Source organism: Sarcophilus harrisii, chromosome 2 (genome assembly GCF_902635505.1).
Source record: "Sarcophilus harrisii chromosome 2, mSarHar1.11, whole genome shotgun sequence".
Taxonomy (NCBI): Eukaryota; Metazoa; Chordata; class Mammalia; order Dasyuromorphia; family Dasyuridae; genus Sarcophilus; species Sarcophilus harrisii.
The window spans coordinates 71504698-71518841 of record NC_045427.1 but is presented as its reverse complement, the minus strand read 5'-3'; the positions used below and the strand labels follow the sequence as shown (position 1 = coordinate 71518841).

At 39.8% G+C, this 14144-nt stretch overlaps 1 protein-coding gene across 1 annotated transcript in view; it reads right to left on the bottom strand.

Annotated features, from left to right (window-relative positions):
* Window positions 1-13071, bottom strand: part of ADAMTS18 (ADAM metallopeptidase with thrombospondin type 1 motif 18) — a 176535-nt gene extending 163464 nt beyond the window's left edge. The window contains exons 1-2 of the mRNA XM_031949246.1: window positions 12621-13071; window positions 7715-8031 (exon numbers count right to left, since the gene is read on the bottom strand). Coding sequence (XP_031805106.1) covers window positions 7715-8031; window positions 12621-13071 — 768 coding nt within the window. The remainder of the gene's footprint in view (window positions 1-7714; window positions 8032-12620) is intronic.
* Window positions 13072-14144: the final 1073 nt, after the last annotated feature.

Genomic DNA, 14144 nt, shown 5'->3' with positions numbered 1-14144 from the left:
AAAGAACTTACACAAGTAAATAATTAAGTGCCTTTTTTCACTTATCATTAGTTAGAATATATCACTACAGAAAAGCCAGCAAATTTGTCCCATTCTTTAGCTATTTGCAATTCTATCTTCAACAGAAGAGGGTAAGCTAGACTTTATTTGGAAATTGGCCAGCTTTCAATGATTCCAAACTATTCCATAACACAAAAAGTTATCTTTTGACATTAATATTTTCTCAATTATGTCATATTCTATGAATCATGGACCCCCATATTTTCTGAAGAATCAATATGGCAGATGATTCCTATTCTATTTCATCCCTTCCTATTCCATCCCATCCCACTCTATCCCATCCTACTCTATATTTTCTTATTCTCTTATCTTCTCTTCTATTTATTCCACACTTTTTATTAAATGTGTGCTCCATGCAGGGCACTGTACTAAGTGCTTGGGATTCAAATATAAAATGACATTGTCCCTGACCTTCAAGAATTTATGCTCTGTTGATGCTAAGTGAAGTGAGCAGAACTAAGAGACCACTGTACATAGCAACAACAAGATTATGTTATGATCAATTGTGATGGACTTGGCTCTTTTTATGAATGAGATGATTCAAGACAATTACATTAGATCTGCAATAGAAAGTCCTATCGCATCCAGAGACAGACTATGGAGAATGAATGTAGATTGCAGCATAGTATGTTCACCTTTGTTGTTGTTCTTATTTGTTTTCTTGTTTTGGGCTTGTTTTATTTTCTTTCTCATGTTTTTTCTCTCCTTTGATCTGATTTTTCTTGCACAGCATTACAAATATGGAAATATGTTTAGAAGAATTGTACATGATTAACCTACTTCACATTGCTTGCTGTCTTGGGAGGGGGAGGGAAGGGAAGAGGGAAAAGAATTTGCAAAACAAAGTTTTGCAAATGTGAATGTTGAAAACTATCTTTGCATGTGTTTGGAATAATAAAATTCTCTTAATTTTTTTTAGAAAAAGAACTTATGTTCTACTGCACCTAGCACAGAGTGGGTACTTAGCAGATGTGTCTTGAATTAATTATCCCATAATAGGTAGTGATCTAAAATACTTTTCTAAAATACTTCCACCAGCCCATTGATTCTTTTAAAGGATTAAAGTCAATTCAATAAGTATTTAATAAGTATCTACTATGCTTCAGGGACTGTGTTAAGTGTTGGGAATAAGAAAGGCAAATATGGTTGATTCTCTGAGGGAAGCTTACAATCCAAAGTGGGAGACATCACGTAGGCAAGTGGGTAGAAACAAGTTACATATAGGATAAGCTGGAGATCATCACAGGTAGGAAAATACTAGCATAGGGATCTAGGGAAATAGCTGAGACCTGAAGGAAGGCAGAGAACCTAGGAGGCAGAAATGAGGAGGGAATATTTCAGGTATGGATATATATAAAATCAGAATGTTTCGTTCAAGGAAAAGCAGAGTCAGTGTCACTGGAGGATAATGAGCTGTGAGAAGACAACTCAAATATTGTAGAAACAAGAACTGTTCATATTATGATGAAAAGAAAATGATGATAGCCTCATTTTTATGGTATTATATTGGAAAAACTGTGAGATAAAGAATGCAAAAATTCTCTCCATTAAACAGATGAGGAAATTTTGCATTCTCTCCATTAAACAGATGAGGAAACTGAAAGGGATAAAGCAATTAGCCTACAGTCATTCATCTAGGAAATGTCCAAGTCAAGATTAGATTAGAGATCTTCTGATTCCAAATGCAGTCTTCTTCCCATGAAAATGGACACTTGTGCAATGTAATGATGACAGGGAATACTGGACAGTTAATTTAAAACTACAATATAGACTATCATATGTGGAAGGATCCTTCAACTCCAACTCTATTTTATGCAAATGGGAAACCGAGGCCCAAAGAATTAGGAAAAAAAACTAGGACTAAAAAGTATAATGTCTGAGCTCAAGCCACTGGCTTAATATATAGCCTGCTCAAAGACTCAGTTTCCTCACCTATGAAATCTGAACTCAATCTTTACAAATGCCAAGTCCAATACTTTATCCATTGTGCCATCCAGCTACCTCTATAACAGGGAACTCTGGGCAATGAAAGTGAAACAATAAAAATACAGAATGTCACAGCAAAAGGGGATCAGATCCACCACTGTTCTCATTTTACATTTAGGGAAACTGAAGCCCAGAGAGTTAGTGGGAAAGGATGACTTAAAGGCATTGACATTAGAATTAATAATACCAGGTCCTGCCATTAATTTATTCTGTGACCCAGGACAAACTACTTTATTTCTCTGACAATAAAATCCCCAGTGAGCTGCTATGGAGAAAACATCCTAAACACTAAAGCAACATACAAATGTGAGTTGCTTTTGATATAATCTATAGAAATCTTCATGCAGTCTACCTTTCAGGGTTACTGTGAGAAAAAAAAAATCTTTGGAAACAGGCAGTATGCTTCAGTAGGGAAAGCATCACAACTGGAGTTGTCAGAAACTCTAGGTGGAATCCCAGCTCCAGTATTCTGTGACTATTAGTAACCCACTCAACTATTCATAGTTTCATTTGACTTAAGTACAAAATGAGGATAATGACATAGGAGAGTGCTTTGTAAGCTTCAAAGTGCTACTGAAATTTGAGCATTTCTTTTCCCCAAGATCCAGCACACTAGTTGCCCATGCAACTAGGTGTAGTGGAGAGTTTTAAGGACCATTTGGTGGAGAAGGGAACCTCACTGGCTCTGTGGAAAACCCTGAAAAGAGCCCCTTTAAACTTAGCTCAGCCGATCCTTGGGCCACAAATGTACAAATGCCTTTGCCATCCTTAAAGCATTCCCAGCTTGGTAGCACCTTCCTGAGTTTGTTGGCATTGCCTTGCATCCACACCACCCCCCGTACCTCCACATCACAATGAGACACTTCAGTGAAGCATTTGATGTGCTCTGATCATAGTAGGCACTAAATAAATAAGGAACAAATGAATGAATGAATATGGTTCAGTGTCAGCTGCTCACAGCTTCCCAACAAAGCCACGAACCCCTGCTCCTTTCTGGTATACACTAATGCCTTTCGGTTCAGTAGCCCTTCACAAACGGACTTTTCTCTCCAAGTTCCACTATGGTCATCAACAGAGAACTCAGTGATTGAGTCCTCTGAGGCGTGAAAAAGACAACCCAGCCCAGATCAAAGAGTGTCTGGTGCCTACAGAAATACAAGTGCTTCACAATCTCACTGCCCCTTCCCCACTCCCAGCTTGGCAGAATGAGTTCTTGCACTTAAAGCACAGAGTGGTCCCTGCTAATGAACAGTCCAACTGAAGGAGTGGGGCCAACCCTAGAGGAGAAGGACCACTTAGGACTTAATTGCTGGAGAGCAAATCCAGTGATGAGGAGGGGGAGTCCAAACCACAAAATGAAGTCTAAGAGGAATACACAATCTGCAGCCTGGCCCTGAGATAGCTGTAAGCTGAGTCAATTCCATTCAGGATCGTTGATAACAGGGCCTGAGTCACAATCCAAGATTATCCTGCTTTCTGCACAAGCAGAAGGTGCCATCAGTGAGGGCATGTAATGGAAAGCTCAATGGACCTGGAGCCAAGAGTCCCTTGTTTTAAATCCCGGCTTTGCTGCTTATTGGCTGTGTGACTGTGAAATCACTTCAACGACCTCTGTAAAATGCAGGTAGCAATATTTGCCCTTGCTACTTTGTAAGGAGCTTGGTAAGGAGCTTTGTAAAGCTTAAAGGACTGCCACAGCCCAATGGAAACTGCTACAGTCATTAATCAATGAAGATTATTAATTAGTAAGAAGTACCTCTACAGATTAATTCTAGCCAAAAGTTTATAATCAGACATAATAATGAAAAGAGCCTTATTTTTTGCAGTTGGAACTTTTCTCCACAATAGTCTTGTGAGGTAGGGAAGAGTACTTTCATTTAAATATGAGACACCACGGAAAGAGAGAGATTGGTGTTTTGTCCATGACACACTACTAAATGCAGAGCCAGAAGTCAAACACTGGGATTTTGGTCTAATTTGTTTGGGTTTTTTAAGTAGATATTCAATTCGTTTTTATACCTATTTTCTAATTTGTTAATGTGTCTTATCAGAAATGCCATTTTTTCCTCTGAGGACTGCTTTAGCTACATACTCAAAAACTCAACGACCATGAGACCATCATACCAAAAGCTACTCATTTCTATAATTTCTTCTTTCATGGACTTGTTATTCAGAGTATCATCCTTAGTCTGCACTTAGACCTCTATCTTTGTTTGGTACGGTTTTCTGCCTCCCTAGTTGAGGGTTCCTTAAGTCTCTTATATTGCCTTTCAAGGAAATTCTGGGTCACTGGTTGCCAAATCCTTCCCCACCCTGCTTTGTTTAATGACAGAATGTTGTTAATTAAGGTTATTAATTTGAAGTGGAAGCCTGGAGAACTGAGTTCAGAATTCAGCTCTGATACTTAATAGCTGTGTGACTACATCTCTCAGGTTATTCTTTAGGAAAAAAAAGTTAATAATAATAATTATATTTCTACTACCTACCTGAAAGGCATGTTGGAGGGGAAGCACTTTATAAACCACACAGAACTAGAGAAATGGGAGTAATTATTTTTTTTTTTTACTAGCTTTAAGCCCTACATTAGATTTTTTCCAGTTTTCCTTCCACCTGGCCATGATGTTCTGGCCAACACATTTAGCACCTGTATTTCAACATACATTAAAGTCTTCTACTGATGTATTAAACATTCAGTGGCACTTCAAATTCAAGCCAACCTCAAAAAATGTTTACAGGCTCCTACAGTCAATCAAATCCTGCAAGTACTATCCCTCAGCCCAACACTCCTACTTGGGCCCCAAGCAGAATTTACTGCAGAGAGGAAATCTCATTTATTACAAATGCTTTCAGGTGTACTGACTCCCTCCAGCTGCTACATTGAATGACAGCATCATATCATGACAGCTACCAAGGATTGGAAATAGGCCCTGATCTTTTATCAGAAGACCTGGTCAAGTCCAATCTGCTACTTAATAAATATATGGGAATGTGGATAATTAATATAATGAATATAACATTAGACTAATAAGAAGAAAAATCTGAGTTCAAATTCTACCACAGTGATCATACACAAGTCACAGCCTCTATGAGCTTCAGACAACTCTGCTAAAGCTATACACTACAGGCAAGTCACAATCTCTGTGAGAGGAAAGTGTTCCCATTCTGTAGCTCCTCACTCTACTGAAATCATTGCTATATTGATAGATATGTCATCATCACTGTCTGTAGTAGTATCACAGATATCTGGATACATCACAGAACATCCCTCAAATCTGACATTCAGTTCAATTCAATCTGATAATTTATTAAATGCCAACTTTGTACAAGATATTATGCTTAGCCATGGGAGTCCCAGAGTGAAAAATGACAATTCCTGATCTTAAGAAGACCATCTTTTCCTAGAAGGTGATAACATGAATCTAAATAAGTTTGGAACACAACAGAAAAAGTAGAAGCAAAGGACATATGCAGAGAAAGTATCCCAAGGGGGAAAAGGAGAAAGGAAAAAATACTTTCAATGGCAAGGAATCAGAAAAAAGCTACACAGAGGAGTTGGTACCTAAGCTCGGCCATGAAGGGAAGGAAGATCTTCAGGGAAATATTAAGATTAGACTTCTTGTATTTCTGAATACAACTAATTTTTCCCCTGTCCTTAGCTATGTTCTTTCTTCTGTTTTGAGTGACCTACTTGGGTTCCCCCCATTTCTACTTGTCAAAATCCTGACCATTCTTCAATAGCTCCAGTGCCACATCCCTGGTGAAACCTCTCCTGAACAACCACCATCGTTAAGTAATCCCCCAATTAGAAATTGCCTTCTTTCCTCCAACTTCACATAGTACTTTACTACAGCCTTCCCCTTTCAGAAGACTTTCATCTACTGTGTATATGTCTTCTGTGTCTCTTCCATTAACTTGTGGTCTCTTTGAGGGGCAGGAACTGTGTTTCTGGCTTTTTTAGCCAGAATTTAGTACAGTATTCAGCATTTAGTAGAGTACCTAGCACATAAATGTTTGATAAGTGATTATTGATTGACATCTCTCTTAAACTCTTTTGTTCTAGTCCTCATTGTGATGATTAGATAACTGAGAAATAGTTTAGGGTGGTGAAAAGAGCCTTCTTTTGAAGTCTACAAATCATAAGAGCAAATAGAAAACCCTAGGATTTAGAAGTGGAAGGAACCTTAGAGATCATCTCTTGTCCAATTCTCTCAAGTCTTATGAGAAAACAGAAGGTTCTAGCAATAGTTCAAGCTCTCAGATTTCTCTAGCTCCTGCTCTAAGAAGTCTTCCCTGAAGTAATTGAGCCTAGTTATGGATAATAGTGGACAATCTGAGTGAAGAACCGGATTCATTATGTTTGTTGATTTTTTTCAGAGTGGTGAAGGGGAAATGGAAAGAGCTTGGTCCAGATTTGTGATTTCATTAACAGAGGGGACTCAGAGCCACTGAAGGATAGGACAATGCATTTGGAAGACTTGATTTCATTCTAATTCTGCCTCAGACATGTAATGGTTATATGACCATGCAGAAATCATTTGATCTCTTTCACTTCAGCTTCCTCATCTATAATACAGGGATAATAATAGCATTTACCTAGATAGATTACAAAGTATCCCAAAAGTCTTAGAGCAGTTTTAGACCATACTAAGGACATCCTGTACTGTACAAACTTTAGAGCTACCATATTGCTATATAAAAGTCAGCTATTATTGCCACTGAAGATCAGCAACTGTTTTACTACTTATAGTCTAGGACAGTTATGTAAGACACTAAGTGAAGTGACTTAATGAGGGTCACAGACCCAGTCACGTGTCAAAGACTTGGGTCTTCTTTATTCTGAGGCAGAGCTTTCTAGCCAGGATACCAAGGTGCCTCTCACTGCTCTGACATCCACCACATTTTACAAGAATCAGAAGAGTGTCTGAGGGAGTGCACAGGATTTTCTATTAAGGATGTTTCCAAAGGACATGGACTAAAATCACAAAGTATGAAAATGAGATGACAGGATCTGGAGCTGGAAGGCACTTAGAGATCATTTGGCACAACCCTCTCATCTTACAGATGCGGACATTGAGTCCTCACTATTAGTCACACAAATAGCAGAAACAAGATTTGAATAAAGTTCTGACTTCAAATAAGGGACTTTCTACTGCTCCACACCACTCCTAGTAGATTGATGCCCTCTTGCAACCCCCGTTGAAGTAGCAACTCCAGTGCCTCTCACAGGATATTCCAGGCACATGGTAGGTCCCCACTAAATATTTGTTGAACTGAATTTGAAGAGAGGCAGCTTCTGTCATGAAGAGTACTGGACCTGGAGTAGAAGTTCTGAGTTTGAATTCCATCTCAGACACTTACTGAATTGTGTGATTCTGGGCAAGTCATTTACTTCTCTGAGCCTCAGTTTCCCCATCTGCAAAATGAAGAAGTTGACCTCAAAACAACCTCCATGGTTATTTCTAACTCTCAATCTTTGACCTTTCGAATTATAATGAGGAAAAAATAGACATGTTCAACTGAGAATGAGATATATTAAAGCTGCTGAAGAAATGTGCCATATTTAGCAGAAGAGTGTTTATATTACCCACATCTGTTCGCCCAATTGCATTTCCTCGTCACACAAAACACATAAAAGCTGGAGCACGATTCCTCCAGCAGCCACACTCACCAGTCCTATGCATGTTGACAGCGCGACCGAGGAGGTGCTGTCATTCCAGATGAATCCCTGATAGAAACATTGCTCAACTGCAAGCTTCCCAGACTCAAGGACTCCATCTTTTCCTAGGACCTGGACAATAAGATCTTGGCTAAGGATGGCAGAAGGTTCAAGTTCCAAATGCAGTTCTTGCCCAAATGCTGCAAATCTATAGTGCAAGGAGCCCCCTGGTCTCTGAGGTGATCGCTTCCGACGTCTACTATATAAAATGTCATGTGAAATGTAGGCCCCTCCAGGATCCACTTCCACAGGTGTCACAAAGACATAATCTGCAGTGGAAAAAGAATATCACCATCAATCCCTTTTGATTCATAATCATTTCTCATAGACAGAGAGCTAGACACTGGAGATGATCATTTGCACTTCTCTGTCTCTCTCTTTTTCTGTCACTATCTCTTTCCCTCTCTTACTTAGACCACTCTTTCTTTCTCTCTGCCTCCATATGTCTTTCTCTATCTTTGTCATGCTTTTCAGTCTCTGTGTAAGTGATTTGATTCTGGTGGCACAGCAAGATGTCTGGGAACAAATCCCAAATCTTCCTAAGACCTAAAATCATTTCATTACATAGAGGAGTTTCATGATACATGCATTTAGCATGAATTTGTTCACCTGACTTCATATCGTCTCCCTACTCCTCCCACCAAAAAAAAAAGAAAAAGAAAAAGAAAAAAGGAAAAAAAAGAAACAATTTAAATAGTGCAGGCCACCATCCCACTAAATCACAACATTTTAATCTTTCATGTGTCATGGACTTTGGCAATATGTGCAATTAAAGGAGTTTTAAGGGAATTTTCCATATACGGGGTTAACCTTACAGATTGATATTAAAGCCTAGCCAGACCCCTGCCTTGCCATAGGATTTCCCTAAGAAAATGACTCCACTCTACACTGGTCAGCCACAGACCAGCAGGATTATTGTATAATACTATATTTACCTCTGTTCATAGACCACTCCAAAATATTGGCTATAAATCCTTAAAAAATGTTTCTTTGAAAGGGAAGGAAAACATAATACAATGAAAAAAAAAAACTCCTATTATAAAGTATACCCAATGTTTTATAAATATGAGAATTGAGAGAAAAATATATAGTTTATACCTGAATCAATTTAGGAAAATCTCACCTATATAAAGTGAGTGGGTAGTCTCATAGCTGTTTCACATATATTATCTCATTTTAATTGCAGAACAAATGGAGCAAATTTCTTGATGCTCCTTTAGTAAACTAAGAATTCCTCTCTCCTTTGAGAGGTAAAAATGTAAACCTGAAATATATTTTCCCTGTATTTTAATTAATTTCATACTTCCTGTTCATGTGAAAAGCACATTATTGTACCATATTAGATAATTTCTTTTAAAATAATACTAAATTTAATAACTTTTCACTTAAATGGCTCTTGGTTAATTTTTCTTTGGCTCTTAATAGGAAAAAAGGTCCCCTATCCCAAATGTAAAAAAGTTCAGATTTTGCAAAAAATTTTCCTTGAATTATAAATCAAAGAAATTCAGAAAATTCCAGAAACAACCTTAGAAATAAGAAAACACAAAACACAACATTAAAGGAAAAGTAGAAAAGAAAACATCAGAAAACAGAAAGTTATAATAGAATACATGATGTTAAAGCAGAATACTTTAGAATAGATAGCTCACTGGAGCAGCTGGTTAATACAGTGGACAGAGCACTAGCTTTGAAATCAGGAAAATATGAGTTCAAATTTAACATCAGACATTTACTAGCATATGACTTAGGCAAGTAAGTTTACCCCAATTTTGTGTGCAATATAATATACACAAATATACATATACATGTATCTGTTCATCCCATAGATGGGCCAGACTGGAAGAAACCTTAGAAATCATTTAATTCAAACTCTTAATTTTTGAGGAATCTCAGTCCTGGAAAGAGGAAGGGACTTGTCCAACCCCACAAACTAGTATGGGACATAACTGAACTAAAACCAAGGTTTCTTGACCCCCTCCTAGACCTTATCGACTATTAAAAAGTAGTAATATTTATAAAATTTTATAAATTTATAAAAAGTATTTATAAAAATACTTTGTATTAAATTCCTTTTGCAAGTCTAATAAAGTATATGGACCCTTTTTCAGAATAATGTCTTAAAATGCATAAAATGAAATTTGTAGGATTACCAAGGACACCAACAATGCTGAAATGCAGTTACCAAAATATTTTTTAAAATCAATTCATGTGTCCTAGCTTAAGACCCTCTAATCTACTCCAACTCCATGATTTCATAGGAGAACTGCGACTTAGCTAGACAAGGGAGAATGAACTTGGCCAAGATCCCAAGGCCAATAAGTGACAAAGGCAGAACTTGAGTAAAATCAGGTGTTCCAACTCCAAATCTGGAGTTCTTACTCTGACCATGCTAACTTCTTTCTAAAGGCTGTTTTCTGAAGTGTCCTCTGCTCCCTTATTTCATTATCTCCTCATCTTCTTTCTTCTCCCTCCACATTATTCCCTTTCCTCTGCCTCCAAATATCTGCTCTCTAAACAGGAATATGATGGAGGTGACTCATCTTTGACTATTAAATTTTTAATTAATTAAATTTAAGCATTCACATTTCAGAAGTCAGAAAATGTTACAAATCAGGATTTAATTTGATGTTTTGATTATTGTCTAGACTTATAATAAAATTAGTGAGAAAATGTATCAAGCCTCATTTATTTTTTTCCCTAGAGAGCTGTATGTTAAACATTTACCAACACATCCCTGACTATTCTAAAGGAATCAGGGGTAAAGCTTTAAGGATGGAAATTCTAGACTTTCCAAGGTCTCCAAATTTGGCTGTCTCTCTTACTAGGTACACAGATACAGAGCTATGTTGTACTCTCCAAACTGCCTCAAACAATGCATCAAAGGTTTTCCTTCTTCCCTAGCGGGGTTAATAAATGACAGAAGTGAAGGATGCTTAAAAAGCTGGTGGTCAGGGCAGCAAATCTCCAAGCTTAGACAAAGAATCTATGCTTATGGAAGAATCTCAGAAAGCCAAAGGCAGAACCTTCTATAAAGGGGAGGGGGTGGGGAGAAGAGGAGGTGCTCACTAACTTTATGAAAGATTTTCTTCAGGCTATAGAATCACAGATTTTTGGAACCTGGAAAGTCTTTAGTGCACAGATTATCAGTGATATACTGGATCTTAAGCCACAGAGAATAGCATGTCAAAGTAAATAGAGCTATTAAATTATCCCCTCATATTCTAAATTCATTATATCATGCCTTAAAAAAGAGACTGAAGATAAGATTTCAATTTGTGAGTCCTATGATATAATTAAATGCCTTCTATGTAGCCAATCATACTGGAAAATCCAAGTGAATGAAGAATACATATTGCCCAGATGATATTGTTCAATTAGATGGGCAACACTTTGAGTTAATCTCCCAGAGCCTATCTATAATTAGGCAACTAGGTGAATCAGTGGATAAAGTGCTGGGCCTGAAGTCAAGAAGAATTGAACTCAAATTCAGCCTCAAATACTTGCTAGCTGTGTGACTGTGGATAAGTCACTCAACATTCTTTGCCTCAGTTTCCTCATCTGTCAAATAAGCTGAAGAAGGAAAAAGCAAAGTGCTCCAGTATCTCTGTCAAAAAACTCCAAATGGAGCATGAAGAGTCAAACACAAATGAAAAGACAAAACAGATATAAACTAGACAGCCACCTTACAAACGGAGTTGGATGCAGAATTTAATAAGAAGGAATTCACAATAGTCTGATTAAATTGGCAAAATTGTATAACTTTTCAATGAAAACACTTCCCTGCTGCTCAAGTCTATCTCTTTAAACAATAACATTCTTCTAGGCTTTTGAAAGTGTAGTATTTTAAGGAATATCACACACTCAAGAGAATTCAAATTGCAACCAACCAATGAGCAATTGAAAGATGCTGAGTAGGCATAAGCATGTTGACAATGATGACAAGCTCTAGAAGTTATCAAATTATGATCAAATATACAAATAATAGGCATGCAACAGGACAGCCCAAGTGATTCACTGATGCACTGAAGGTACTAAAAGAATCAGAGAAAAGCCTCATTATATGGATTTCCTAAAGTATGGGTCTGAACATGTCATCCCTCTCTCTACACAATAATACCCCTTCAGGGGCTGTCCTACTACCTCAAATATAAAGTTCTCTGTTAGGCATTTTAAATTCTTTTTTTAAAAAGGGGAGAGGGTTGTCCTTCCTACCTTCACAATCTTCTTCTACTTTACTCCCCTTCACTGTACAATAATTTGTCACACAGGACACTCCATCTCTAGTCTAAAGCGTGGGCAGCCTGTTCCCATGCTTGGAATGATCTCCCTCCTCTTCTTAATTTCCCTATTTTTCTTCAAGTCTCAACTCATTTCTTCCATTCTTTCGGACTGAGATGACCTTCCATCTACTCTGTCATTGTTCTTATATGTACTTAGTTATTTACTAGATTGTAAGGAGTCAGTTATTTGCTCCATTAGAAGGGAGGAACTGTATTTTGTTTTGTTTTTAAACTTTTCTTTGCATCTCCAGCACTTAGCACAGCGCTTGGTACAAGCTAAATTGTTAAATGTTTTCCTATTTGAGACGTGAATAGGAACCATACAACTGGAAAGGCATTGGTAGGTTATGGTGTGTACCAGTGGAGAGCGCACCCACAATGCTGAAATATATTTTTACAGAGTGTGATACCCACAAGTATAACTTTTCTATGCTGTTTCTCAGGTTTTAAAGGAACAGAAGCTCATGGTCAGGGACAGAGAACACAGAATGTTAAAAGGGAAAGGGACCTTGGAGATCACCTAGTGACACTCCCCCTCATTTTCCAGAGGAGGGAAGAAGTTAAGATTGCATATACACACGCTGGTGGTGCGTAAAAGAGGACTTCTGGCTCCATCCAAGTATCAAGTGAGTGGAAAAGCCCGTCAGAGAGAAGGCTGAACACCAACCTTGATTCAAACCGCTGCCGCCGCTGCCGCTGCTGCTGCCGCCACTGGTCCACGCGGCTGCCCAAGCCGCGGAGCAGAGGCTGCACATCTGGAGCGTCTGAAAGAGAAATCGGACAATCGGGCTGAAATTGTTTGAGAGGTGCAAGAGGAGCAGTGTATCCTCCCCACTCTTTGCAGCCCTCACCCTCCGGCCCGGAGAGCCAAAAGAAGGAACCTGCCTTAGCTCCACTCCCGAGCCCCCAAAGGCTCCACAGCTGCCCGGGGCCACCGCCGCCGCCCAAGGTCGCCGCCGCCGCCTCGGAGAGCGTCCGGAGGAGGAAGAGGAGGAGGAGGAAGAGAAGGTGGGGGTGGTGGTGATCCATTGTGGACTGGCAATTGGGGGGAGGGAGGAGGACAAGAGGGGGTTACCTGCCCCTCTTGGGATTCGGGCGGGGCGCCAGCATTCTTCCCCCGGGGCAGGGGGACAGCTCCGGTGGCGGGCAGCCAGACCAGGTGTGTCAGGTAAGCCCCTCGCCTCTTTTCACTCCCCCCACTCCTCACTCAGCTGCAGCCTCTGGGTCTACAGTAGTCTGGGGGAGACTGACAGTGGCCCTGCCCCGTTCAGGGACAGACCCCCCCCCACCCACCCCAGTGAGGGTAACAGGGAAGCAACAAATCAAAAGGCTGCGCGGCGGGCGGGCGCTCCCTCTGCAAAGCGCGACCCCAAGAAGTAGGTCTCGTAGCCTTTCTGCTAGTGGGAGAAAGTCCTGCTCGCCTATTTGGTGACTGAACAGATCTGAACCCCAGCATCCCCCTCCCTGAGCCAAGGAAGAAATGCCAGCTGGATCACACATATACACCCCCTCCCCCAGCTCTCAGGGGCCACGCCGCTGCCTATTGGCTGCCGATGGGTGGGATTCCTGTTTGGAGTTCTAGGGGAGGAGAAAGGGGGAGCAAGGACCGAGGGAGGTGGAGAGGATTCACCGGGTGGTTGGGTTTAAAGCCTAAAGACTCCGTAGGGACCATCGGGAAACCGTTGGGAGAGTTTCTAAGAGATGAAGATCACACAGGTAGACGTCGACAAAACTGGGATTCAAATACACTGAAGAAGACAAAAGAAATCTTGGGTCTAGCCTGGGAAAAAAGAGAGACGGCGGGACGGGAGAGGAAGAATAAAAGCTCAGAATTGCTTAGAACTGAGACAGTCCTTAGAAGACACCGGATCCAAGTGTTCTGCCCCCATCCTCATTTTACTAGGAAAGTCTCAGAGAGGTGAAGCAACTTTCCTGGGATCAAACAGCCAGGACTCAAAAGCCAGGTAGCCAGCTTCAGCTATTTCCACCACAACCACAAGGATAGAGTCGGGCAGTGAAAAGAACCCTGTTTTTATAGTCAGAAGAATGAGGCTTAGAACCGACCTAGGATCTCTTGTGTGAGCCTGGGGAAGTCACTTGAC